Below are 25626 nucleotides of genomic sequence, written 5' to 3'. Positions count from 1 at the left end.
CTCCGGACAACTTGTCCCAAATAGGAAAAACGACGCTATCGCCATCTTATCATTCCCCGCAAACACTCCGGTAACATTGCTCCAAAGAGGGAATGAATGTTTTTGGGGATGGTTAACCTCGCCGCTTATGTGTGAAACTAGAGTAAGTAAGTAAGTATCTTGAGGAAGAATGAGGCTCGAGAGATGGGTATATGAAAGGGTCTTTTCCTCCGTTGTCTGTATCTAGCATCAAGCAATCTACTTCCATCTCAAACACTCCCTCTCTTCACCTAAACAAACCCTTATAAGTCAACCTCCAAAAGACTATCAAAATGGCCTCCTTCAAGCACTTCGCCCAAGCCCAATCCAAATTCGAGATCCCCCCTCTCGCAGGCGGCAACACCTTCATCGGCGACATCCACTCCACGCCCGAGGGCGCTGAGAAGCCCCTGGCCATGGGCCTTTTCCGCGTCAACAAGGGCGAGCCTCTCACATACACATACAAGTACGACGAGTGCAAGATCATCCTCGAGGGGAACTTTGTCATTGAGGACTCGACGGGCCAAAAGGTCGAGGCCAAGGCTGGGGATGTGTTTTATATCCCCAATGGCGCTACGCTGACTTTCTCGTCGCCGGATACGGGGTTGGCGTTTTATACTGGTGCGCGAAAGATCGGCGATATCTAGATTGGCAGGGCTGGATAGCGGGATCTGATAGATTAGAATGCTTCATACCTATGTGAAGCTCTCAATTAAGCCAATAACCCAAGCTAAACTCAAACTCATACTGTGTGTGTGATATCTCCCTGTAAACTCCAAACATTGATCGAATAAACAATTTTTCATTTACAATCCTAACCAAACATCGATCTCAAGTTGTTATCTTCCATCACATCAACCCAATGGACCGCAGCCAACCCAGGTGCTTCGCTATCATACGCATCCCATATCGCTTTAATAAGCTCCTTTGCCATCATGACCGGTTTCGGCGGTAAGCTGCTCTCCAACATATTCAGCCGGCCGGTGATAAAATGCCGAGCGTTGCTAATGTCGAGGGACAGGCGGGATATCAGGTTGGTAGGTGGCGGTGAAGTGCCCAGCATGTCCATGGAGAAGGGATCGGTCTGGAAGTTTGACGAGCCAATGCCTGCATCGAATGAACAGGTAGAAATATCAAGCATCGTCGTAGTATCGTAGCGAAGACCAGTACTCGCGGTGATGTACAGCAAAGGCTGGATACAGCGTGTGCCAGAATTGGGCGGAATATGCTCCAAAACATTAACAAGCCGAAGACTCAACGGGATTATCCACTCCTCCCAAGGAATATGCCGACTATTCGCATGCACAGAATCAGTCGGTAATCGCAGCGCCACCAGATCAGGGAAAGTCTGATACAGCTGCAGCAACGCAGCAAGTTTATAAGCCTCAGCGACCTGCGCAAGATGAAGCGACGGTGTGCGATAATCCCCCGTGTTAGCAACACAAAGAGTATTCTGGAACTCAAGCCCCAGAAGCTTCTCCTCCAACCGCTGCGCCTCTTGGATCTCCTCCAGAGCTCGTTGGAAGTCCCGTCCTGTTTCTTTGGGTAGTTTGAGATTTCGTCGGAAGCTTCGGCAGAGCCTTATCGCTTGCGCGAAGAGCTGAGATGCGAGCGGGGAAATGCCAGTCCACGGGTGTGGCGAGTTGTCCATGTATCGCTCGGCTAGTTGCATTGAGGAGTCAGTCTGAGGGCCTGTGACTGGATCGTCGGCGTCGAGAGCTGCGTCGTCTTGGTTTACTGCTGCGAGAAGCATTTCGCAGTATGTTAGACTTCTGTTGAAGAATGATAAGAGTTCCAGGTCCTTTGCTGAGAGTGATGAAATGCGGCGATTGAGGCGGTTTAGGATCTTGCGAGCTGATCGGAAGAATGGTAGACCTAGTTGTCTCGCATCGACCCAACACACCGTCGTTCCAAGACAAAATAGCGAGAATAATGCACCAGCGGGCATATTATCGACAGCTGGGTTCTGAATAATCTCGTCTGCTTCTGAAAGAACTGACCCAGTAGCTGCTTGCAAGAAATACATAGCCGATTGCTTCATGTGTGGTAATCGCGTAGATAAGAAGCCAGCAGACATGCTCTGCAGCGAACTAAACACTGATTGCGAATTCGTGCATAGCTCAAGAGCAAGCTTCCGATTGAGGTTAGAGTCTGAATCAAAACCAGACCATAACGTGCAGACTTGCTCGAACCAGTTGCTGATGAGGAGGGATGAAGTGTCGGTTATAAGACCAACAGTGAGAGGCGTTCCCTCAAAGTACTGAGATTCATTCGTCGGTGTAAGAGCCTGAGAAGTCATTTCGACATTCTGAACCGTCATATCGCTTATATTCTCTTCAGTGATGGAATTCGACCGTGCAAAGATATCATTATCCGACTCGGTACAAGAACTCGTCGTCCAATTCGCGTCACCAAGGATTGACGTGTTATCTTCGATTGGCAACTCCTCAGCCAGCGCTGGAGCAGCTGTATCTAGCGGAACATCGAATAACGCAGAAGGCGTCGCTACTAATGATGGTTCGGGCTGTACAGTCGAGCTTCTCCGAGAAGACGTTGGTGAAGTTGGGGCTGCGAAGTCGAAGTTCACTTCGCCTGGTTGATGCTTGAACGACCATTTGAATTCTTTCCAGTAGCCACCGCACTTGACGCCTTTGCGAATACACCTCAGACACTCAGGTCTTGTCTCGTCGCATTTTGTCTAAATAGTCAGTATGTGATATCGTATCACAACAAGCGGATTGAACTGAACCTACATGTTTAGCCTTGCAAGTAACACAGCCCGAGCGAGATCGTGGATTAGGACCATTCTTGGTCTTTGAAGCTCTTCTGCAATTTGGCTTTGTTGATATTTTCGTCTGCATTTTGCATGTCTCTCACTTTGGCAAAAACGAAGAGGTTGGAGCTATGAAATGAAAAAGGAGACAAGATCGTCCTCGTAAAGAAACATGGAGGTGTTGGTGCTTAATGGGGGGGATTCGAGAACGGGACGGACATGGGGGGCCCGGGCGTGGCAACGTATCTCCAGGCCCTGAACCATTGGACGAGATAAAAAACGCGGGGAAGTGTATTCACTATCAGCCACTAACAGGCGCTAATTCCTGGTTCACTGTGACCGACGTAACGCTGATAAGAGGCGAAGCTATTGGTCTCTATCGAGAGATAGGCTTTGGAAGCCGAGATGAGACATGTATTCTGAGCGATATTCTTCACTTTACTATCTTGTGAGTAGTTTCTCTCATACTGAGGATAATGTCTTGTAAGGTGCTATGATACGTGCAAACAGAAACTATACATGTATACATCTATATCCTGGGTCACATTCTAGAGCTCGAGTGGAATTTGGTGGAGCCAAGCATCGATCCCGATACTCCACCGACTCGCATCTCGGCACTCGCTTATCATACCCAGCTCCGATAAGAATTCAGCATTCAATCAAAGCTTAGACATCATAACAGAAATACCATGAAACGTCTCAAGGCTTCTTATCATCTCAGAACTTAAACTTTCACTTCCCCAAAACTCATGTCAGAAACCTTCCAGAAGTCATGGCTCACTCCGATCACTATCGATCTCCGGCAAGATACGGGGTGCACACCCAAACCGCATGCTCACTAATGAACGCCCCCGTCTTCTGTTTCGTGTAACTCTAACCTCCAAGTTTTTGAGAGGCTCGATCGTAGCATACTATTACTCAATGGAAATTCATTGCCGGCATGGCAAGTTCATGACATCCCCCTGGCGCTCCACACTGCAAATCCGGGGTATGGGGTAAGCTTTATGGGTAACAACGTCAGTTTATCAAAACTAAGCTGTTTACCCCTGGAAATACGTATTACATAGTCTCCTTCTAGATGTTTCATTCTCCTGGAACACAGAGACCCATAGCCTGGATTACTGGCATGTAAAAATAGAGAGAAATGACGATGAGGCATGAAACCTCCACAGAACCTTGAACTTACTGGTACACAATCTCATAAATGTCCAACTTGATAGTTCCGCATGCTCTTTTATGTTTTCTTGGCCGATACGGTCTCTCTATTGCTTGCTCTACTACTTCTAGATCTAAGTAAAATGCGGAATATGGCCCAAAACTCAACATATCCATCACAACCTCGCCTTTACACCATCCTTCTCGAGCTCCGCCTTCGCCTTCGCATTCCACCTCCTCCACAGACCCTTCCTCAATTCCGTACCCGCTATAAAATCCCTAAACCACCCCCTCTTAAACTTGGGCAACTTGCGTCCCACCCCTGGCTCACCCTCTCCCGCAAGCTCCCTCACCGCCTCAAAGTAATCCTCAAAGTCCGGAAACACAACAGAGAACTTTGGTCCATCGCCGTGTGTCTGTATCCTCTCATCTTCCCACTTCCGCATCTCCTCCTGTGAAGGTACAGTCGCTCGGCCTGCAAGGATACGAGCTGCGTAGACGGCTTGCCACTCGAAGATCTTGAATGTGAGACCTGCGCCTACTGCACCCACGAAGAGAAGCGTGGGGTCTTTGTGCCATACGATGTGTTGGTACAGACCTGGGACGCGGTTATTGCGGACGGGGAGGGAGGGCAGGAAAGGGAGGGTCCAGCTGTAGCCTGTGCCGAAGATGATGTGGTCTACATCTGCAACACTGGTCCCGTCGATGAAGTGCACTGTTCGGTTGACTACTTTAGCAATGGAAGGATGTTGCTGGATCTTGGGGTGGTCGAATGCTACATCGCCGAAGAAGACGTTTGTGGTGTGGCCGATGGTTACACAATGGATTGGCGATTTGGCTGTGTCGACGAGATCAACTGCGATATCAGCCGCTGATACAGAAGCACCCACAACAACGACTCTCTACACGCATATTAGCACAACCACTGCCTCAAGGTCACACAACTTACCTTGTCGTGAAAAGAGTCTCGACCCCGGAAGTGCTTGCTGTGCACTACACTCCCCGGCCTCGTCTTCTCAAACTGCTCCAAGCCCTCCACAGCCGGGATATACGGCACCCAGTAACGACCACTCGCCACAACGACAGCATCAAAAGTCTCGCTCCACCAGTAATCCTGCTTCTTTCCCTCCTTTCTTAGCACAACCTTCCACTCATCGCCTGTCTTCTCAACATGTTCCACGGTGGTGTTGTACGAAATGAGATCTTCGTAGTGGTTACGATGCAAGATGCCTGATATGTAGTCACGCATAACTTTCCAGTGACGGAAGGGTGTGTTGGGGCCGTGCATCCCGATTGATCTCTCACTGCGGATTTCGGGGATGGGCTCTTGCGTGTATTCCATGGTGGATGTGTCCACGTTGGTTTCTAGATAGGGGTACAGGGATGATTCTTCATGGCGTGGTTGTGTAGACTTGGGAAGAAGGGTTGGTAAAGTATCAGGGATGGGTAGTTGCTCATCTGCTGTACGATCTGCGAGCTTTGCCAGACTTGAGATTGTAGGAGGTTGAGTTGTATCACCAATCCTTTCATTGTTAGTTCGGTTTCTCTAACTAAGAATCTAGTAGGTAGTCTGCTAGACATCTCATAACTTACCAACAACCTCCAGGCCCTTCACGACGTTCAAAAACTCTGATAAGATCAAACGCCTTCTCCTGCGCCAAAGCATCAACCGCAATAGCACCCGCTGGCCCGGCGCCGATGACCGCCACACGTTTTACACGAGGTACAGACATGGTAACAACTCAATGCAGAAAAGAGCACAAGTGTAACGACAGAAGAAGCGCAAGACATAAAATTTTGGTGTATGCGACAAGTGAGGGAGGCGAAATATAGAAAAAAGAAAAGATTTAGAGTCCTTTTGTCGTTGAGTCGGAGGATTTTAGCGGCCGATATGCTCCACATACGGCACGTTTGTCAGACCAGACCCTTGATTGTGCCTCAGATGCAATATATCACGCCATCGCAGGGGTTGTGATATATACATCTCCGATTTGTTGTAGAGGTGTAATTGAGTTTTGTGTCATGGGATTGTCCGTATGAGATTTATGGATTCCAACGCCATTTCTTGATCTGCCGACTTCTAGACTGACTCGAAGATTTCGGGAGGTGATACTGATGATTTGGCAAGGTCTACAGTAAGTTCTGTTTTATATTCAAGGCCGGTACGAGTCTATCATCACCTCTATCGCCATGATCGATTCGATATATACGGATATAGCATGCGAAAACACGGACCAAACACATTCATCCACCCGGCATCACTCACAACAAATGTCAGACTCAAAAGCAATGGTATTCAAGGTATAAACTGCATAACCAGATGCATCGCAAAAAAACATGGCCATGATCCATCATTACCTATGTGACATGCCCTCCCAACTCCAAACGATCAACCATCAACGCCATGCAGAACAGACACAACAGACGTAACTTTTCCTCAAGCCCATACTATAGCTCATCAACAACTAAACAATAGCTCCGTACTGTCTGAAGGATGCTCGCGAAGATGGCCCAACAGACTGTTCAGGCCGATACTCCTCAGGACCCCATCGTTCCAAGTCTCGGAGCCAAGCATTCATCCTCGCCTTCTTATCATCGCCCAGACTCCCATACTCATGCGCAGCCCAGTCATCCTCGCTCAAGCTCCACAGCGTCAGATGCTCAAAGATAGCCATGACAGCAGAGATGACAATAACCGCAATCGGATTTCCCCAATCATCAGACCACGCAGCGTAGAATATCAGCACAAACGCATCGAGCGCATCGCTGAACAAATTCGTCGCAAGCGCACGGGTCACCTCGCGACGAGCAGCCGAGTCCGTCGCAGCGTTTGTAGTGTCGCTCGTGTACAAAAGACCCGAGAGGAGAATATCGCGGATGCCGATCAGACTAGCGAGCATATACGCTGAGCCATCGGGTGCGATGTCGAGGGCCCAGAGGCCGAAGCGCGGGTATGCTATTAGCGAGACACCGCGGGCGAAACGGAGGACAGAAAAAGTCGTGATGGCGAAGCGCTGAACATGGTTCGCTGCCGTGGGAGCAGGAGGAGGGGGTTGCTCATATGGCGATGCGATGGCTGTGGGCGTGGAGATGGGAAGCAGAGGAGAATTTGAATGTGGCGGCATTGCCTTTGGTTGGTTGCTGTGGGTGGCTCAAGCAGTCTCGTCACAGTAGATATTAGGTGACGTTGGGGGAGGGTTTGGATCAACGAGCTCAAGACTATCACGGGCCTGTATTAAAAAGACGATGAAGAAGTAGAAAGCAGGAAGACCTAAGAGAAACGGGAGGAGAGCAGCGAGTAATATGAATACCATAACGACACACAAGACCAGACACAAAGATATTATCTTCCAAGGTCTTGTAACACCCATGCCTAGCACTAGAAAAAAAAACCCATAAAGCTCACGCGTTTCCCCACAGATAAAGTGGCGTTTGTTTTAGAGGGTGATGGATGACCATGACCATGACCATGACCCCCAAATTGGCTCCCCTCCATCACGATCTCGATGCGACGCAGCCTTGGGAACTTTAGCTCCGACAGTCGGTGAGAGAAGAATGAGAGAAGAATGAGTGATGATGGGGATGATCGTTCTGCAATAGGGGTCCTTCAGTGGCGATGAATCATGAATGGGTGCATTGCATGTGTCGTCCAAGGTATTTCGCTTCTCCTCTACAGTAAGTGACTATAAGTTATGATGTATGCGATGTTGGTGATGCTGGTGATCAACTGGTGGAGATAAGACGATATCATCATCCCACTCTGACCTGCTTCTAATCAAACCACAACCATCACAACTACCACTCTCTTCTCCCCCGTGTTCCTCTGCTTCGACTGGCGCTTTCAAGGGGTCGCACATCAGCCTCTCTTGATGCGGCCTCGATCACACCCTCATCAACACAAAGAGGGTTGCTAGCCTGCATCGCGTCTCTCCCGCCTCTGAGCGGGGAAGAGCTATATCTGACTCGCGACAAGGATTAGCTACTAACTCAAGATGGTTTCCCAGCCTTCTATGGTCTCGTTTCCCTCTGTGAAGAGGTTGTATCGTGAAATCTGGTAACTCGAATTGTCTTGCGATGGTGTTGTCACATATTGCTTTGGGTCTTGTGCATAATAGATCAACAGCCTCGCCTCGTAAGTCCACCGCTCCAACTACAGTCAAAGAGTCCATTTGATCGGCGGTCAAAGTCTTAGCATCGCGACTTTTGACTTGTTGGTGTTGTGTATCAGACGGAAACGGCAGCTAGAGAAGCCGGATCGTGCGGGATATCCCACTCTTTTTCACCATCACGCGGACAGATCTCTTATCTCTATCTTACTCTGCTGCCAACCACGGAGCTTCACTCACTCACACTTGCAGGACAATGCATTTGGTATTTTATCGTAAACGCGCAATGTGCACTGCATGTGCATATGAGGAGGGGCAACACTGGCATTGTAATACGGTCATGCTGGCGAGTTGTCCATAAATAGTTTGATGCAGATGGTGCTTCTGAAATGGCCTTGATACAGATCGAGTTTTATTTCACCTATTGGAGGCCTGTATTGAGTCAGGTTGACCAAGTGAGCTCGCTATTCAAACAACTCAAAGAGTCATGACTTGTTAATGTCTATTTACGCCTTGGCTTGATAAACCACGTTGATGGAATTTCGTAAAATTAGGTAGCTTGCATCTAAGTTACATACTTCTTTTGCTGGCCCAGACCCAGGATTTCGGGTGCGTTGATCCCTGTCATCAACTGAATGGTTCACTGTCACTTGAAGTGTTAACATTTGAACTGTCTCAGCCATGCTGCAATATAACTAATCGTAGTGACATATCAGCAAATGGCAAGAAAACACCGACATGAATACCATATCCAGTGACCCCGGACTCAAGATACTGTACGGAGTAGTCTGTATGTAACTCACACCCCAGCACTCGCTTCTCCCCGTCAGATCTACCTACCTACCTATCCCCCGATCTCGCCAACTCTATTTCCTCACCTCGCTTCAAACCCTCACGCCAGTATTTTCCCATCTCCATAAATTACTCGAATCCGAGAATCTCGGACAACAACTTAATCTTGAACCCCGAAGTCAAATCTAACCATGAAAAGTATCTCGCTCGTGCCGTGTCTATTGGTATGCTCTCAACGCCAAGGGTCCAGATCAGGCACTAGCCTTGCAGCGCCGAGGACGTCAGAAGAGCCAGAGACAAGAATTCCAAAGAATGCTTTTATAGCTTCTACGTAAACGGGCAAGTCAAAGATGAGCTATGCACGGTAGGACTATCCTGTTTCGTCTGTGTAAGTTGATATGTCACGCAATTTCTCATGTTTAAGGGTCTTCTTCCCTCTTGTCTCTTGTCTTTTTGGAACCTGTCATATTTGCAGCGGAAGAAGCAAAACAAGCCTTTCTTTGTGGATCTAATTGGATGTTATATCTGTCTGTGCATGTTGTCGTGGTTTTTTTTGTTGTCTCCCCCTCATTCAGTGAGGGAGTATTTATACCACATGTTATCCCAAGGAGTCGAGGCGCATTGTGATTGTTGGAAGAGAAACGGCAAAGACATGGGTGCTCACGATACAGAAGGGAAAAGGGCGAGTCCGAGGAGTAGTCCTCCTTTACATGAAAAGTCAGATTCGACGGAGCATGATGAACAAGGTATGAGTATGACATTCACTTTGGGGCATTAATAGAGGGGCCATTTAGTTGAGAATGAAAGAGTCGGAAGACAGATGAAAATGAGTCGCGTTAGACAATTGCATGACAACTAACACCACTCCAGATACAGACCCAACCCCCGATGATAACCAAGGCCTATTACACGGCAACGCAGTAATCGAAGCTGGTGGCAGCGACGAAGACGGTGAATTCTCCGCCAGCGACTTTGATCCCGACGATTCTTCAAGTCTTCGCTCATCCTCAACATCCATAAGCTCCAGTATGCTCGAGCACAGCTACCAAAATGGCCGCCGATATCATCGTTATCGCCATGGACGATATCCCTTACCGAACGATGAGGCGGAGCAGAACCGTGAAGATATGCTTCATGCGATGATGCTGGAGGCTACGGATGGACGGTTATTTTATGCGCCGGTTGGGGATAATCCGCAGAGGATAGCAGATTTGGGGACTGGTACGGGGATATGGGCTATTGAGAGTATGTGAGATGATTGAGTGGCAGCGGAATAATAATGCTAATGGTGTTAGTTGGAGAGAAATATCCAAGTGCTGAAGTTTTGGGATTGGATCTAGGTCCAATACAACCAACATGGGTACCTCCAAACGTCAAGTAAGTCATACTCGCGCTTACACATACTCTCAAGTCTAACCTGGACAGATTTTATGTTGACGATATCGAAGACGAATGGCTCAACGGCGATGACTTTGACTTTGCTCATCTCCGCAACATGATCCCAATCCTCAAATCGCCTGTATCGCTCCTCAAGCAAGTATACGCGTAAGTCCTCCCCCTCTACGCTCCATACCTCTCTGACAATACCAGAAACATGAAACCCGGTGCCTGGGTAGAGCTACAAGACGTAGACGGCCAAGTCCACACAGACGACAATAGCATTCCCGACGATTGGCCCCTAAAACGCTTCACAGAAATCATCCTTCAAGCATTCGCTCTCTACGAAACCAACGCGCACGCCGCAGTATTCGGAGCCCAATATCTCGCCGAAGCAGGATTCGTCAACATTAAGCACAATTATATCAAATTGCCTTATGGCACCTGGCCAAAAGACAAGTAAGTCACATCATCACCTACTACTGAGAGAGTTGTCGCTAAATAATAGTGCTAGGGTCATGAGATTAGTGGGCATGTATTATAGAACTGCCTGTGAGGAGTTCTTCCCGGCGATTGGGAATCTGCATTTTCCGCAGTTGGGCTGGGGTAAGGATGAGATGGAGGTGTTTTTTGCAGAGTGCAGACAGTCCATGAGAGATCCTAAAGTTCATGCTTATGGGAAGATGCATTTTTGGAGTGGGCAGAAGCCGCTGGATGCGTAGAGTGTGTTGATATCAAATGGGATCTACAGAACCGAGATGAGAAATGTTGAAATATTATGTATCGAGTATCATGCATGAGCGCCAGCAGAAGAGAGGAACTAAACAGTATATGCTTCATGATTTATGCTATCAAATACCACTTTTTAACCCAACTCCAATCTACCCAAATATACAGAATCTATGACATTACTTCCGTCCCTTCTTAGCCTTCTTACTTCTAGGCTCCTCATCTCCTCCCTCCGCATTTCGTCTCTTCTTCCTACCCTCCTCAAGCAACTTCTGCATCCCCTCCGTAGCCTTGAACTTGGGATTCGAGGGATCAATAGCATACTCGTGACTCTCAAATACAGCCTTGAAACGATCATCGTCAACATCCATGCTAAAGTCCTCCTGCAGACCGCCGCGAGATTCTTTCGCGAGGGCCTTCTTTTTGGCTTTGCCCTTCTTCTTCTTGGCTTTCTCGGCGCGCACAATCTCGTTCATGTCGAAGTGGTCTAGGTGATCAGCTTGGTCTGCGTCCACGTCGGCCATGACCTTCTCGAGCTGCTTCTTCTGGGCTTTGTTTTCGGCCTCAGCGGCTTCGCGGGCTTCGCGCTTCTTGAGACGGTCGGCTTTGCGGATGGAGGTCTTGGAAGATGCTGCGGGGTCTTCGGCGGCTGTGAAGAAGGGATCGTCGAAGCCAAGGTCGTCAGCATCGCCTTCAGGTGCCTCGACAACCTCCTCTTCCTCCTCTTCCGCATCAGGGTCCTCCTTACCCGCACGTCGAGCTCGTGCAGCTTCGCGCTTCTTCTCCTTGCGCTCCTTTTCCTTTCGGATGTACTTCTCAATTGTTGTCTCTTCCTCAGCTGTCTTCTTAGGTGCACTCTCTGACAGAGCGGGGGTGAAAGTAATCTCCATGTCGCCTACGGGGGCGTTCTTGGAAGACTTGGTAGGTTCCTCGGAGAGACCCAAGGCAGCGCGCATTTTCCGACGCGCCAACTCCTTCTTGGAAAGCTTTGCCTCATCTTCTCCCTTTTCTTCAACAACCTCTTCTTCCTCCAGACCATCGTCATCTTCGCTGTCGCTTGCCAAGTATGCGCGGAGATCGTTCTCTTCGATCTCGTTGCGACTACCACTGAAAGCACGGTTGATGGACTCCTTGCGCGATGCCTCCTCAGGATGCATGTCCCAGGTAAGCTTGACCTTTGAGCTCTGAAGGGCGTTTGTCACGAATTCAACAGGCTTGTATGACTCGGGAACCTTTTCGCACTCGTCTCTGGGCTCGTCATCGAAAGTAACATCATCGGGAACAAATCGTAGATCAAGAAAGTTGGAGGATGACTGGTACTCCCGTCCATCGACAGCCTCGTAGAGCTTCTGCGCAACCGCTGGGCTTGAGCAGACCATGACGGCATAGTAGTATCGTAGACGGTCGAGCTGATAAGATCGTAGCGCATCACTGTCAAAGTCCTGATCGTCACCCTCTTGGAGCAAACCCTTCTTGATTCGCTCGTCTCCATCTTCGCTTTCCTCATCGCTATCATCCGAATCGTCGTCCGAGTCGTTTTTGGAGTTCTTGAACAATTCCTTCGGTGGTCCTTCAACTTCTTCCTGCTGCATGCGCTCCTTGCCAAATTCACTAGGGTATACTGAAATCTTTTCGATCTTGCCGCCAGTCTCGGGAAGGAAACTGTTAAAGAGGGCCATTAGGTCGGTAGATTTAACATGGTCCCAGTCAAGGTTGACAATGGCGATTCGATTCGTCACTTCTCCAGCCTCGACGTCGTTTTGCTCGTCTTGAAATCGCTGCATGTCACCCTCGGTATCGACTTGCGCGCCACCTTCTTCTTCGTCAGAGTCAGACTCTTCCTCCTCAGAATCAAAATCGTCTTCAGAGGATGAGAAGCCGCCTCCACGAGCAGGGTCATATTTCTCGTGCGCCTTGAGCAATTCTCGCTGAACGACCTCGTCATCATCGACCTCAATGTCATCTTTCTCCCCTCCCTCCTCCTCGTCTTCTTCTTCCTCGTCCTCCTCGCGGTACAACCTTTGCAGAGCCTTCTTCTTGGAGTCTGACTTTACTTTTCGGCCATATCGATCGACCTTGGAGGTAGCAGTGAACTCGTCATCCTTGAGCATGCGCGAGAATCGCTTGTCGATTGTAGTTTTTGTCTGCTTCTTCGAGGGCAATCGGAATCGAGGATCGGTCTCGAAGTCGGCAAATCGCTCATCAGCGATTTGACTCGCCGCAGGAGCAGCATTCTTCGTTTTCTTGTCGTTCTTCATATTGTTTTGACGAAGCTAGTTGTGGTGAATTCGCGAAGCTTGCTTGAGTGGAGGGGCAGAAAACAGTTGGATTCAATTTTTTGGCGGTGAATCTTTTCTGCCATGGCGGTAAGCTTCTTCTGGTTAAGCGCCCCACAGTCGGCCATCGGTATTGCCAGGCGCCGCGACTTTTCCAAAAAATTTCCAGTGACTTTGGACTTGGACTTGGACTTCGATTTTGGTTTGCGCCAACGACAAGGTCTAGAGAACGTCACCTCAATTCTCTTCATCTATCTCGTCGTGACTCCCTGAAATGCCTCATCATGCGCGGCCTGGGCGAGAGCCTAAAACCCAAAAGAATGGTCGAACTGAGCAGCGCCAACAGAAGCGCAAGAGAGCGCAAGAGGATCTTCAGCAGCTCGAGCAACGAGTGAATGATTTGGTAGGAGATATAATTTACAACAGTCTGGCTCTGACTAATACGAATTCAGGACCCAAAATCGGATGAAATCAAGAACTTTTCCCATCTTCCTCTCTCTGTACCGACCGCCACCGGCCTCGAAGCCTCACATTTCCAGACCCTTACCGATGTCCAAGCTCACGCCATTCCACTGGCTCTCAAGGGCAAAGATCTCATGGGAGCCGCCAAGACAGGAAGCGGAAAGACTCTGGCTTTCCTTGTTCCCGTTCTCGAGAAACTCTACCGTGCTCAATGGACCGAATACGATGGACTAGGTGCCCTTATCATTGCTCCCACTCGAGAACTTGCGGTCCAGATCTTCGAGGTGCTTCGAAAGATTGGCAGAAATCACGTTTTCTCTGCAGGCTTGGTCATCGGCGGAAAGAACTTGAAGGAGGAGGCAGAACGATTGGAGCGAATGAATATTTTGATTTGCACCCCCGGTCGGATGTTGCAGCATCTTGATCAGACAGCTGGTTTCGACGCCAACAACTTGCAGCTCTTGGTTCTGGACGAGGCAGATCGCATTATGGATATGGGTTTCCAACATGATGTTGATGCGCTAGTCGAGCATCTGCCCAAATCACGACAGACGCTCATGTTCAGTGCAACCCAGAGCAAGAAAGTCTCAGATCTTGCTCGTCTCAGTCTCAAGGACCCCGAATATGTCTCTGTTCACGAAGCAGCAGTTAGCGCCACTCCTACAAACCTCCAACAGCACTACATCATTACGCCTCTGACAGAGAAACTCGACACATTATATGGCTTCATCAAGGCCAATTTGAAGAGCAAGATTATTGTCTTTCTGAGCTCAGGCAAACAAGTTCGATTTGTATACGAGAGTTTCCGTCATCTTCAGCCCGGTATTCCTCTGCTACATCTTCACGGCCGCCAGAAGCAAATTGCACGAATGGAGATTACAAACAGATTCACAGCTGCGAAGCAATCGTGCTTGTTTGCCACAGATGTCGTCGCGCGAGGAATTGATTTCCCTGCCGTTGACTGGGTTATTCAGGCCGATTGTCCTGAGGATGTAGATACATATATCCACCGAGTTGGAAGAACAGCTCGATACCAAAGCAATGGTCGAGCTGTGCTGTTCCTCGACCCCAGCGAAGAGCCAGGAATGTTGAAGAATCTTGAGCAGAAAAAGATCCCCATACAAAAGGTGAATGTCAAGGAGAAGAAAAAGAAGAGTATCAAGGATCAACTACAAAGCATGTGCTTCCAGAACCCAGATCTGAAGTACCTTGGTCAGAAGGCATTCATCAGTTACACACGGTCAATTCATCTACAAAGAGACAAGGGTGTTTTCAAATTCAACAAATTAGACCTTGATGGCTTCGCTGCTAGTCTTGGTCTCCCAGGTACACCGCAGGTCAAGTTCAGAAAGGGCGAGGATATCAAGAAAATAAAGAATGCTCCTCGTGCTGGCATGTCTAGCGACTCTGAAATGGAAGAAGGTGGTGAAAAGTCAAAGAAAAAGAACGAGGTGCGCACAAAGTACGACAAGATGTTTGAGCGCACAAATCAAGACGTTCTATCAAGTCATTACAACAAGCTTGTGCTTGATGGCGATGAGAAGTCGGATGATGACGACGGCGATTTCTTGTCAGTCAAGAGAGTACTGAAGGATGATGAGCTAGACGATGAGGCAAACAACGCTTTCAAGAGCACAGCAAAGGTCATTGATGGTCTAGGTGGTGAAGAACCATTTGTGGTTGACTCGAAACGTCGTGAGAAGGCTCTCAAGTCAAAGAAGAAGATGCTCAAGTTCAAGGGCAACTCAACCAAAGTCGTATTCGACGATGACGGCAACGCGCATGCTATCTACGAGCTCAAGGACGAGGAAGACTTCGTTGAAGAGGGCCCAGCCGAAGAACAGCGTCGCAAATTCGTCGAGGACGAGACATCGCGTGTTCGCGAGGCAGATGTGGACGACAAAGCTCTCGCCAAGCAAAAGCGTCGCGAGAAGCGAGAAAAGCGCAAGGCCGCCGAGCGAGCAGAGCGTATGGGTATCGTGTCAGACGACGACGACGGCGACGCACCCATGCTGCTCAACGCAGACGGCGGCGAAGACCCGCTGGCACTTATGCGATCGCTGCCAATGGGCGGCGACAGGTCAGACAGCGAGGAAGACCGCGAGCCGCCCAAGAAGAGAGCCAAGAAGTGGTTCGAGGACGACTCGGAGGACGAGAAGAAGAGCAGGGGCAAGGGAAGGGTCATCAAGGTGCAGGACGAGCCGGAGACTTTGGAGGATCTCGAGGCGCTTGCTACTGGATTGCTGGATTAAGGAGGTGGATGGGCTTGATACCCTTTGGAGCCTTGTATATAATAGGGATAGACAAAAGTTGCGAATTCAAATGCACAGGGTTAATGTTCAAGTTTAGTATTCGTTGGAAAGGGGTGATACATGTCGTCGTCAGAAAAGTCATGATTAAATTGTAGGTAGCACCATTCTCAGCAAAAGCTATCCATTCCCATACCAGCTCCACGCTTCAATGCCTTGCGTATATAATCCACACTCCCATACAAGACTATGTACACGAACCAACCATCCATCCCTAACGCCTAGAAAGCACATTGAAGTCTAAACTGCGCCAACAGGTTTATTGATCTGTGGGTATTCACACCAGCTATTCCACCACGTTTCCAAATAATCGAATACGATAAAAGCACGTATGGTCTACCGCGCCGTAATTGCCCATGGATCGAACGACGATCTGATCTGTGCCGATTCCGAGGTTGGAGAACTGATCTTTGATGTGCTGTACGTGTACGCCGTCATTCAGCTCGTTGCCAACGTACTCAAAGTCGCTGATCTTGACGAATTGGTCGGATAGGGGGACAGACACATTCCGATTTATCGTGTCGTCTCTGAACCAGTTGGATGTTATAGCAAAGACCTGATCACGCTCCATTTCGTCTTCGAATCTAGCAAAGACTTCGATCTGTCGCGGTCGAGCCAGTGGATCTGTAGTGGCGTTCTTATTAATGTGTTCGATGACAATATCAGTGGGAACGACCAGATGGCCAAGATGAACGGAGATTCTGGCACCGTGGTATCGTCCGCTGCCATCGATGTCGTGAACTGAGCAAAAACAGTCTCCCTCATCTTGCCAAGGGAGAAGTGCTGCCGCGGCAGGGAGAGGATGTAAGCCAGAGATACCGCGTTTCAGAGCTTCTTTAGTAGCGACGCCCTTCTTCCATGGGTCCCATACACCTGTGGTGAGAGAGTCGTCAATTGTAGCCCCCGCACCAACCGCAAAGAAGTTGACCTGGTGCTTGAGCCGCGTGTTCCAGTCTTCGTGGATCTTTGCCTTGGCACCGACTCCAAGGACTTCGTCTGATATAGTCTGGACAACGATCTCTCGAATGAGTTTCCTCATCTCAGCGTCCGATGTGCCCTGGGGAGCCATCAACTGTGCAGTACGGATCGACTCTTGGATATGAGTCAACATATCCGACTTTAGGTCTTGAAGCTCAGCTTGAACTGTCGTCTGATGGGTTGCCAATTCATTCCCAAGATGTTTTATGAATTCGTTTCGAGTAACAACAGTCTGGTTTTGCTTGCCGAGTTGTTCATTGACAATCTGGGCGACTTTCTTGTCGAAAGCAGCTCCTGACCCAGCAGCCTTTGTCTTAGCCATTGCCTTTTCAACGAGCGGTTCGAGAATCTTGTTGTTATTCTTGAACCATTTGTCCCAGAAAGTAGGCAGCTTCTCTTCAATACCGCTGTCGACCACTTTTTTAAGCTTCGACTGGAAATCCCTGTCTTTACCGAGTCCAGCCACAATAGCCTTCCATTGCTTTTCGGTGGAGATCTCGTAGTTTCCGCCCTTCTTCTTCATGTTCAAAAAGCTCCCACTCTCCTTCAGATAATCTTGGAGACCATGGTAGAACTGCTGGGGAATAGACGGTTTACCATTGACAGTTTCCATGGTGATAAATTGAGGCAGTTTCGCTTCCAATTTCTCGAGGCTCTTCTTCTGATCACTGAGTTTCGAAGTCAACTTTTTTACTGCCTTTTTGACTTCATCTGTAAGTTGAATGTTGTTAATGGGAGTTTCCGCAAAGACATCATGCTCGTCGTCGCCCCTGCTCCATGAAGGCCATGAGGGCATTGAGGGCATTGAGAACGATGGGATCATATCTCCGACGTTGTGAACAAAGCCAGAAGGGTTCGGGATGTGGAAATCACCCAAGCCAAAGTTTGGAATGCTCGGTAGAGATGGTTTCACAGCTCCCATGCCTGAATAGAGAAAAACTCCCAAAAGCAAGCTAACACAGACCATGAGAACAGTATAGACAACTGCTTCGATTTGAGAACCTCGGATTTGAACACCAGATAACCTGTCAAGAAGGTTGACGAAATGATCCATAATCTTATCGACCAACCATACCACAGACTGTAAATATGTCATGGGGTTTAGTAACTTCCGCCAATCCGTAGGGCCACCATCGTTGTATTGATCGTCGTCAAAATCATCAAAGTCATCGTCTCCGCGCCGTCTCCAGATCAAATTGAATGGCCACAGTGTTGATAACCAAGCAATCTGCTCCCGATACCATTGACGCCACGGCTCTATTTGCGGCGCTCGTTCTCTCTCGGCTCTCTCGGCTCGTTCACGAGCGATTTGGTCCTCTGCTTCCTGAATTTCTCGCTGAATGTCCGAAACACGCTCTTGTGGATCATGGGGAATTTGACGGGCCTGTTCAAATGCGCTTGATTGCGAAACGGTTCTACCAATTCCAGAAAAAAGGCTCTGGCCTCCGCTTGTTCTTTGATCTCTCCTCTCAGGAGCAGCGTGTCGAGATAGCTGCTGTGCTGTCTGTCGACGGCTTGGGTTGGCAACTGTACGTGTAGAAGTCTTCTTAGTGACTGTACGGGCCTTTCTCGCATTGCCTCCATATTTAATGTCGCTCTCGATGTCGTCCTGATCGCTTTCAGCAGAGCTTTCACTCTGTTCGCTATCTTCCACCGGATAGTTTCGAGGGCGGGGCTGACTTTGCCGGGTTTTGTTTGGGGCTGGTGTGTTCGCCGAAGTCCTACTACGAGCAGTAGGCGCAGCCCTATTTTCCGGCTCGTCTTCATCTGGTTCACTCGATTGCTGCCGTGTTTGTCTCGGGACTTGGAGTGGCCTTTGTTGAGTAAGCCTAGGTCTACTGGGCTGCGTCTCAAGACTGTGTTGCTCGCTTAGACGAGATGGCTGTAGGCTGCGCTGTACAGACGTGTCTCGTTGAGCTCGAGGGTTTAGGTTGGGGGCAGCAAGTTGCCTTTCAATACTTGCTGTCAAGGGTGGCACCAATCCTATCATTGCATCTTCGTAGTATTCACTTTCCAACCCAAAACTTCGCGAGCTATCATCATCTCTCCCAATCGCTAATTGCTGAGCAGTGCCTGTTGCCGAGCGTGATGTATCTATTCCACGTTAGATTTGTCGAGGCAATGCCCATGTCACTCACTGTCTCTTGATGGACCCGCGTCATCTGCCCTTGCGGGCGCTGCCCTTGGCTTTGCTGGCTGAACAAATTCTTCTTCTTCATCGACGTTGTTTGCGAGGGCTTGGTTGACAGCACTGCCTAGGTCCATGCGCTGCAGACCGGCTCCCACTTTCGGCGGTGGTTCAGCAGCAGAGCCATATGTGTACTGCCTCCGTGTACTTGGTGTTCCTTGCAGGGCCGGTAAATGAGGCCTCACTAAGGTATTCGGCGGCTCATTGGTAGGTTGTTGCTCTGGTTCCCGGCTTGTGAGGCGGGTGCTACGTCTACTGACTCTGGGAGGCATGGTTGAGGTGAGATGTGAGAGTTGAGCGATGGTGGTATGAACAGAAAGTTGAACAATAAAAAGAAGTCAATTTGAAAGGGGGCGTGTCCTTTTGTTTCATGAAAACCGTGACCGTTGTCTTTGAGATGATGCTGTGTGAAAGTGGTCGTTCTTTGTCCTCTGAGATGAAAATAGCAGCACTGACTTTGTGTCTACCACACGGACGTATCAGATCAACACCACCAAATAGCTTCCCGCCTCTAGTTGTGGTTCACAAAGGCAGGTTTGCTGTGTGCCAGCTCGACTGGCCAATCTAAGCGCTGAGTTGTAGTCAAACACAACAAAGAGACATGTTGGTGGCGGTGAGATTAGCAAACAATGAGTCCTGATAGGTTTCGTCAAAAAATTCCGCGATGGTGGCAGTGCAATAATTTCGGTATCGGCGATGAGTTTCTTTTTGCTGGGATGATGAAAGGCGTCTTTCTTTTTTTGTCGGTACTTCTTGTGATGCTATCGCGAAGATGCTGTATGCAGCCGACGCGATACGCGCCGAGGATTAGTCGGCGCAAATCGAGAGGCTGGTGTACGTGATCACGTGCATTGGCGTCGTACAAAAGTGCGTCCAAATCGCAATGAGCAGCAAAGATTGGTTCAGCTTACTAGACCTCAGGCAGATAAACTGCCTCGTTGAGTTTCAATTTACCTTTCTACCTTTGTAAAATCAATGCAAATCAAAGTGCGCCATCGTTCCATATTTTCGCCGCATCTGATCGAGACCAATTCGACTTCACTTAGGGTTATTAGTGAAGAATCGAGACTCGCACCCACAGTCCATTAAAGCCTCGACCATGAGCAGAGTACGAGATGACTTCCTCCAAAATTGTATCAAATGAGGAATGTTCTTGGTCATTCTTTAATATCTTCATTCCTTTAGATTCACGGGCGATACGAGAAGCAATGCGAAGTCTCAGGGTCGGGTTTAGCCTCGGAGAGAGCGCTATCAATGCATGGATATCTACGGAGCAAGCTAGAGTCATTATTCGTGAATGGACGACACCAAGGTTTACATCTCCCATCAACTGCCGACTTCAAAATGCATTGTTTCGTAGAGTGCAGGCATAGTACTCCATAGTCCGTACAACAGAGAATGTAAGAGATATAAACGTTACGAAGCCCGTACTCCACAAATACCCTGCCCGCCCGCCATGATCGTCTGTTCGGTTCAGTACAAGCCGGGTAAACCGTCGTTAATAGTCTACAAGGCCCGTTGTATGGAATGGAGCGCATATTGTAAACTCGCTTTTTGAGCGTAATCCAATCGGGCCTATGCCATGCTGCGGTATTATTTGCCACTCCTTCTCAATCATTCGACTCATTCTCATCATCTCATGAGATCCGATATCGACAGTCTAGTCTAGTCGTTGCTGACAATTCAGCCTCAAGCCCCGAACAATCCTCCATGAGGCATGGCTAGCATGGGCATGTCAAGATCCTTGGAGTCCCACCGCTATTAAAATTAGCAGCGTCAATCACATCAGCACGAACCCCCTCTAGCCCCTCCCCTCCTTCTAATGAGCGAGCCCAAAAAAAAAAAAGAAACGGCCCCGCCATCCCCGACATTTTCCCCTACCATTCATTCACTCATTGACCTTTAACCCCGCCATCCCTCAACGCAACCCGCCTCCTCGACTTCTACTTGCTTTGTGTTTTTTCACCGCAATCTTGAATCGCTCAGTCAGAACAAAGGAATCCATTGAAAATGCCTGTTGGAACTGTTCTCGTCACCGGGTACGCCACTCAATCACCCTTTGCGACACTGACTCCTCCTGTCTCTTGTTGGTCTCGGACGTTGTCTTTGTTGTCGCAAGCTTCACGACACGGATCTTACGGTGCCGCATTAGACAAAGAAGCACCAGCTAACGATTGATCCCCCAGTGGTACCGGCTACATCGGCTCTTTCACCACCCTCGCCCTTCTTGAGCACGGTTACGATGTCGTTATCGTCGACTCCCTCTACAACTCCTCAGAGGTTGTCCTCGACCGCATCGAGCTGATCTGCGGTCGCCGACCTACCTTCTACAAGGTCGATGTCACAGACGAGAAGGCCATCGACGAGGTCTTTGCCAAGCACCCTGCCATTGACAGCGTCATTCACTTTGCTGCCCTCAAGGCAAGTCACATGTCAACCAGAGCGATCATCTACGACTAACACCATCAAGGCTGTCGGCGAGTCTGGCGAGATCCCCCTCGAGTACTACCGTGTCAACGTCGGTGGCAGTATCTCTCTGCTCCGCTCCATGGAGCGCAACAACGTCAACAACATCGTCTTCTCCTCCTCCGCTACTGTCTACGGCGATGCTACTCGTTTCCCCAACATGATTCCTATCCCTGAGCACTGCCCCATCGGACCTACCAACACATACGGCCGCACCAAGTCCATGATCGAGGACGTTATCACAGACTTTGTTAACGCCCAGCGAAGCAACTTGGAAAAGGCCGGCAAGGAGTTCAAGCAATGGAACGGTGCTCTGCTGCGATACTTCAACCCTTGTGGTGCTCACCCCACTGGTATCATGGGTGAGGACCCCGCTGGTGTTCCTTATAACCTGCTTCCCCTCCTCGGAAAGGTTGCCACTGGCGAACGTGAGAAGCTCTTGGTATTCGGCGATGGTAAGTTTTTCTTGTGGATAATTGCTGCGCAACTTCTAACATCTGGTAGACTACTCCTCTCGCGACGGTACTGCCATTCGAGACTACATTCACGTTGTTGACCTTGCCCGCGGCCACCTTGTCGCTCTTAACTACCTGCGCGAGAACCAGCCCGGTGTCAAGGCATGGAACTTGGGTTCCGGCCGTGGAAGCACTGTCTTTGAGATCATCAAGGCCTTCAGCAAGGTCGTCGGCCGCGATCTCCCCTACGAGGTCAAACCTCGACGACAAGGAGACGTTCTCGATCTCACTGCCAACCCGACCCTCGCCAACAAGGAGCTCAACTGGAAGACCGAGCTCACCATGGAGAAGGCCTGCGATGACCTCTGGAAATGGGTCAGCAACAACCCCAAGGGTTACCGACAAGATCCTCCCGCCGAGATGGTTGAGGCTGTCAAGTCTTCCAAGGCATAAAAATAGATATAATGATGACCGAGGCCACCCTTTGTGCGAGCAGGCCTCTTGCAGTTTACGGAGCGAGATGAAAACTTATTAAAAGATTTATGTTTTTTGGTCATGGTTGAACCATCCATATAGCATTATAGACAGACAGCGCATTGAAAACAAAAATAAAAAGGCTAGACTTAATCGATCTTGATGAGCAACTTTCCAATCGTCTTTCGGCTCTCAATGTCCTGGTGTGCCTGTGCCACGTCCTTGAGAGGATAAACCTTGTGGATGGTGAGTTCGAGCTTCTTGGACTTGATGAGGTCGAAGAGCTCGGATGTGTACTTTTCGAGATCAGCTCGCTCAGAGACGTAGCCGTTGACTACGGGGCGCATCAAGCGGACGCACTTGGGCGTAAGTCGGAAGAGGCTCACGGGATCCACGGCGCCGGACTATATTGTTGTTAGTTTGATATGCGAAAGTTGTCGAAGCATCACTTACAGCGTTGCCGAAAGAGATGAGGTTACCCTTGGCAGCAATCATCTCAAGATCTCCATCGAAAGTAGCCTTGCCCACACCATCAAAGATGACATCCGCACCATGACCACCAGTGATCTCCTTCACCTTTGCAACAACATCATCATGAGAGTTGATAACCCACTCCGCACCATTCTTCTTCGCAAGCGCAAGCTTTTCCTCTGAACTAGCAGTACCAATGACCTTGGCACCGACAATTCGGAGCAGCTGAACAAGCAGAGTACCTACACCTCCAGAGGCGGCGTGAACAAGAACCCATTGGCCAGCCTTGACCTGACCAGCTTCACGGATGAAAGTCCATGCCGTAAGACCTTGCAGGTAAGCGGCGACAGCCTGGTCAGTGGGAACCTCATCGGGAATTTTGACAGCGTCAGAAGCGTTGACAACACTGTACTCGGCGTATGCGCCCACAGTTCCCATGAAGACCACGCGCGTGCCATTCTCAAAACCCTTGACAGAGGAGTGAGCGTCAACGACAGTACCAGCAGCTTCACGACCAAGCGTAAGAGGAAACTGGGGCGCTTTGTAAAGACCACTTCGAAAGTAGGTATCGATATAGTTCAAGCCCGCAATCTGATTCTTGACAAGGATCTGGCCCTCGCCAGCTTTAGGAACAGCAACATCGTTGAACTCGAGGACTTCAGTGCCGCCGTTCTTGTTAATCTGAACAGCCTTCATCTTGGGAGGTACAGGTGCCATTGTTGCTGTTGAGAAGTGCGATGTTATCCTGGAGATTCGCTGGATTGGGAATGAGGGTTTGAGTTGTTTTGATATGGTGCTGGTTCTGAGCAGGGAGCGACGGAGAGGTTGAGCCATGAGGGTGAGTGTCGGGACTGGGGATTATTAATGTGTCGGGTCGGAAGAGGGCGGTTTTTGATGGAGGAGTGTGGGGATTGGGGATCGGGCCCATGATGGCGGGGTAATGAAACTGAGGTGATTGCACGTCATGATTGCGGTTTCGGATATACATAGAAGAGAAGAGATGTTGATGTGAATACCCCGAATTATGTTACAGGGTCGATATGGTACTAGATAGAGTGCTTACTCGGATGAGTGACGGTCTTGATGCTTACAGTTCCCCTTCCAGAAGGGAGATGACAATACTTAGATATCTAGGTAGGTATAGTATGGAGGATACTACGTCTATACTATAGTATCAATAAACATCCAGCATTTATACATGTAAGCATCTTATCGGTAATTCCGTCTACTAATAAATTATAATGAAACTCAATACACATAAATTTGTCAGTCTATAAGCCACCTTGTCCACTATATCGATTGAAACTGAGCTGTGCTGGTGGACGGCTAAGCTCTTACCCACATCACTTACACAGCAAGTACGCTACCCTATAGCCCGGCTCCGACCTCAAAGATCATCATAGGTACATACTTATTCAGTCTGGGGTCTGAAACGTGAAACGAACTCTAAATGCGTATCCATGCTTGTAGTGGAAGTGATAAGGAACTTTCAATCTCAGAACCTCATTGTGATATACCTGCTCAAATATCACTACTTGGCATTAAATGATACTCTCGGGGTCACAGATACATGCACAATGCTTATTGGAGCTAGTCTACACCATAGTTACGGATACGCGGATATTTTACGCCTAGAACCCTGAGGATGTTTTATTGTATCCATCTTTGCGCGGCCTCGTATCACTGAAATGCGCCAGTGTTACAGCGCTTTGATAAGATGGACCTCGTGATGCCTCAGCCAACGTGGACTGATAGACTGAGTCGTCATGATTTAGATAGCCCTCTTCAATGGCTAGGAAATGACAACTCTATGATATCATGAATTTGAGGCATGTCGATTGGCTACTACTCCAAAGCAAATGCCGAGTGTGGCTTTGCCTAAGTTAAGCTTGCGCATTGCTTGTTTCAAGGCTGTTGCGAACTTAATTGACAGCTAATATGGGCACGTCTGGGACCAGGTCAGTTCTGGACGAGACCTGCATCTCGATTGTTGACCAGATCGCCATGCTAGTTCTCAATGGGTTAATATACGCGATGTCATTCATGTCGTTTACTGATTTCTGTAGGCCAGCCTTGAACAGAGGATGTAGAGTATCAATCCAAGTATTGGGATTTAGGGTAAACGATTGAGTTAGTAAGCATAATTACATTTACGCCTCCCTCAAGTCAATGTACGGTGACACCGACTGAGACAATCGGAGGAGAAGAAGATGACGAATTGACGATAAGGAAGCGAGGTAGTAATTTTGTTGTTCCATGAGGTGTAAGAGAATGTTCGAGATGCTACCCCCAAAGGGCTTAGTCCTCGTCAACTACAACGTTGTTCCAACAGTTTGGCTAAACTTCCAACGCTAATTATAAGTTACTGTACACGAACAACGAGAAGGATTCTTCCAACATCAGCCCATTTACACCTCGTCTACAGAAGTTCTCACATTAGTCTCGAAAGAAGGTCTCAATTAGGTTGAGGGCTACGCCAGCATACGCGTGGCCAGCCAGCTCCTCTTAGACGGAGGCGTCGGTCCAACCTCCCGGCGGGTTTATTCTTGGGCGTCGCTCGAACTGGCCTGTTTACGGCCTAGTGATCGCCGCGAGAG

At 49.0% G+C, this 25626-nt stretch overlaps 10 protein-coding genes across 10 annotated transcripts; 4 read left to right on the top strand and 6 right to left on the bottom strand.

Moving 5' to 3' along the window:
• Positions 1 to 311: 311 nt before the first annotated feature.
• Positions 312 to 665, top strand: FSUBG_3072 (ethanolamine utilization; the record flags this gene model as incomplete). The annotated part of the gene is made up of 1 exon (XM_036680914.1): positions 312 to 665. The coding sequence occupies one exon, from the start codon at positions 312 to 314 to the stop codon at positions 663 to 665; it is 354 nt and encodes a 117-aa protein (XP_036541320.1).
• Positions 666 to 832: 167 nt separating this feature from the next.
• On the bottom strand, positions 833 to 2879 carry FSUBG_3071 (Arginine metabolism regulation II; the record flags this gene model as incomplete). The annotated part of the gene is made up of 2 exons (XM_036680913.1): positions 833 to 2716; positions 2772 to 2879. The coding sequence occupies 2 exons, from the start codon at positions 2877 to 2879 to the stop codon at positions 833 to 835; spliced, it is 1992 nt and encodes a 663-aa protein (XP_036541319.1).
• A 1243-nt stretch (positions 2880 to 4122) lies between these two features.
• On the bottom strand, positions 4123 to 5679 carry FSUBG_3070 (dimethylaniline monooxygenase (n-oxide forming); the record flags this gene model as incomplete). Its single annotated transcript, XM_036680912.1, has 3 exons — positions 4123 to 4848; positions 4896 to 5469; positions 5540 to 5679. 3 exons carry the CDS (start codon positions 5677 to 5679, stop codon positions 4123 to 4125), a joined length of 1440 nt encoding a protein of 479 aa, XP_036541318.1.
• A 732-nt stretch (positions 5680 to 6411) lies between these two features.
• On the bottom strand, positions 6412 to 7071 carry FSUBG_3069 (uncharacterized protein; the record flags this gene model as incomplete). Its single annotated transcript, XM_036680910.1, has 1 exon — positions 6412 to 7071. The coding sequence occupies one exon, from the start codon at positions 7069 to 7071 to the stop codon at positions 6412 to 6414; it is 660 nt and encodes a 219-aa protein (XP_036541317.1).
• Positions 7072 to 9496: 2425 nt separating this feature from the next.
• Positions 9497 to 10684, top strand: FSUBG_3068 (uncharacterized protein; the record flags this gene model as incomplete). Its single annotated transcript, XM_036680909.1, has 5 exons — positions 9497 to 9590; positions 9715 to 10089; positions 10140 to 10221; positions 10270 to 10389; positions 10435 to 10684. 5 exons carry the CDS (start codon positions 9497 to 9499, stop codon positions 10682 to 10684), a joined length of 921 nt encoding a protein of 306 aa, XP_036541316.1.
• Positions 10685 to 11129: 445 nt separating this feature from the next.
• On the bottom strand, positions 11130 to 13208 carry FSUBG_3067 (pre-rRNA-processing esf1; the record flags this gene model as incomplete). Its single annotated transcript, XM_036680908.1, has 1 exon — positions 11130 to 13208. The coding sequence occupies one exon, from the start codon at positions 13206 to 13208 to the stop codon at positions 11130 to 11132; it is 2079 nt and encodes a 692-aa protein (XP_036541315.1).
• A 292-nt stretch (positions 13209 to 13500) lies between these two features.
• Positions 13501 to 15940, top strand: FSUBG_3066 (ATP-dependent RNA helicase DBP4; the record flags this gene model as incomplete). Its single annotated transcript, XM_036680907.1, has 2 exons — positions 13501 to 13629; positions 13679 to 15940. The coding sequence occupies 2 exons, from the start codon at positions 13501 to 13503 to the stop codon at positions 15938 to 15940; spliced, it is 2391 nt and encodes a 796-aa protein (XP_036541314.1).
• A 343-nt stretch (positions 15941 to 16283) lies between these two features.
• Positions 16284 to 19435, bottom strand: FSUBG_3065 (spindle pole body-associated sad1; the record flags this gene model as incomplete). The annotated part of the gene is made up of 2 exons (XM_036680906.1): positions 16284 to 19069; positions 19114 to 19435. 2 exons carry the CDS (start codon positions 19433 to 19435, stop codon positions 16284 to 16286), a joined length of 3108 nt encoding a protein of 1035 aa, XP_036541313.1.
• A 1738-nt stretch (positions 19436 to 21173) lies between these two features.
• On the top strand, positions 21174 to 22537 carry FSUBG_3064 (UDP-glucose 4-epimerase; the record flags this gene model as incomplete). Its single annotated transcript, XM_036680905.1, has 4 exons — positions 21174 to 21202; positions 21350 to 21560; positions 21634 to 22084; positions 22134 to 22537. The coding sequence occupies 4 exons, from the start codon at positions 21174 to 21176 to the stop codon at positions 22535 to 22537; spliced, it is 1095 nt and encodes a 364-aa protein (XP_036541312.1).
• Positions 22538 to 22707: 170 nt separating this feature from the next.
• On the bottom strand, positions 22708 to 23746 carry FSUBG_3063 (NADPH2:quinone reductase; the record flags this gene model as incomplete). Its single annotated transcript, XM_036680904.1, has 2 exons — positions 22708 to 22962; positions 23012 to 23746. The coding sequence occupies 2 exons, from the start codon at positions 23744 to 23746 to the stop codon at positions 22708 to 22710; spliced, it is 990 nt and encodes a 329-aa protein (XP_036541311.1).
• Between the last annotated feature and the right edge of the window lie 1880 nt (positions 23747 to 25626).

The sequence above is a fragment of the Fusarium subglutinans genome (genome assembly GCF_013396075.1).
Source record: "Fusarium subglutinans strain NRRL 66333 chromosome Unknown NRRL66333_c0000027, whole genome shotgun sequence".
In the NCBI taxonomy this organism is placed as follows: Eukaryota; Fungi; Ascomycota; class Sordariomycetes; order Hypocreales; family Nectriaceae; genus Fusarium; species Fusarium subglutinans.
This window is presented reverse-complemented; position numbering and strand designations above follow the sequence as displayed.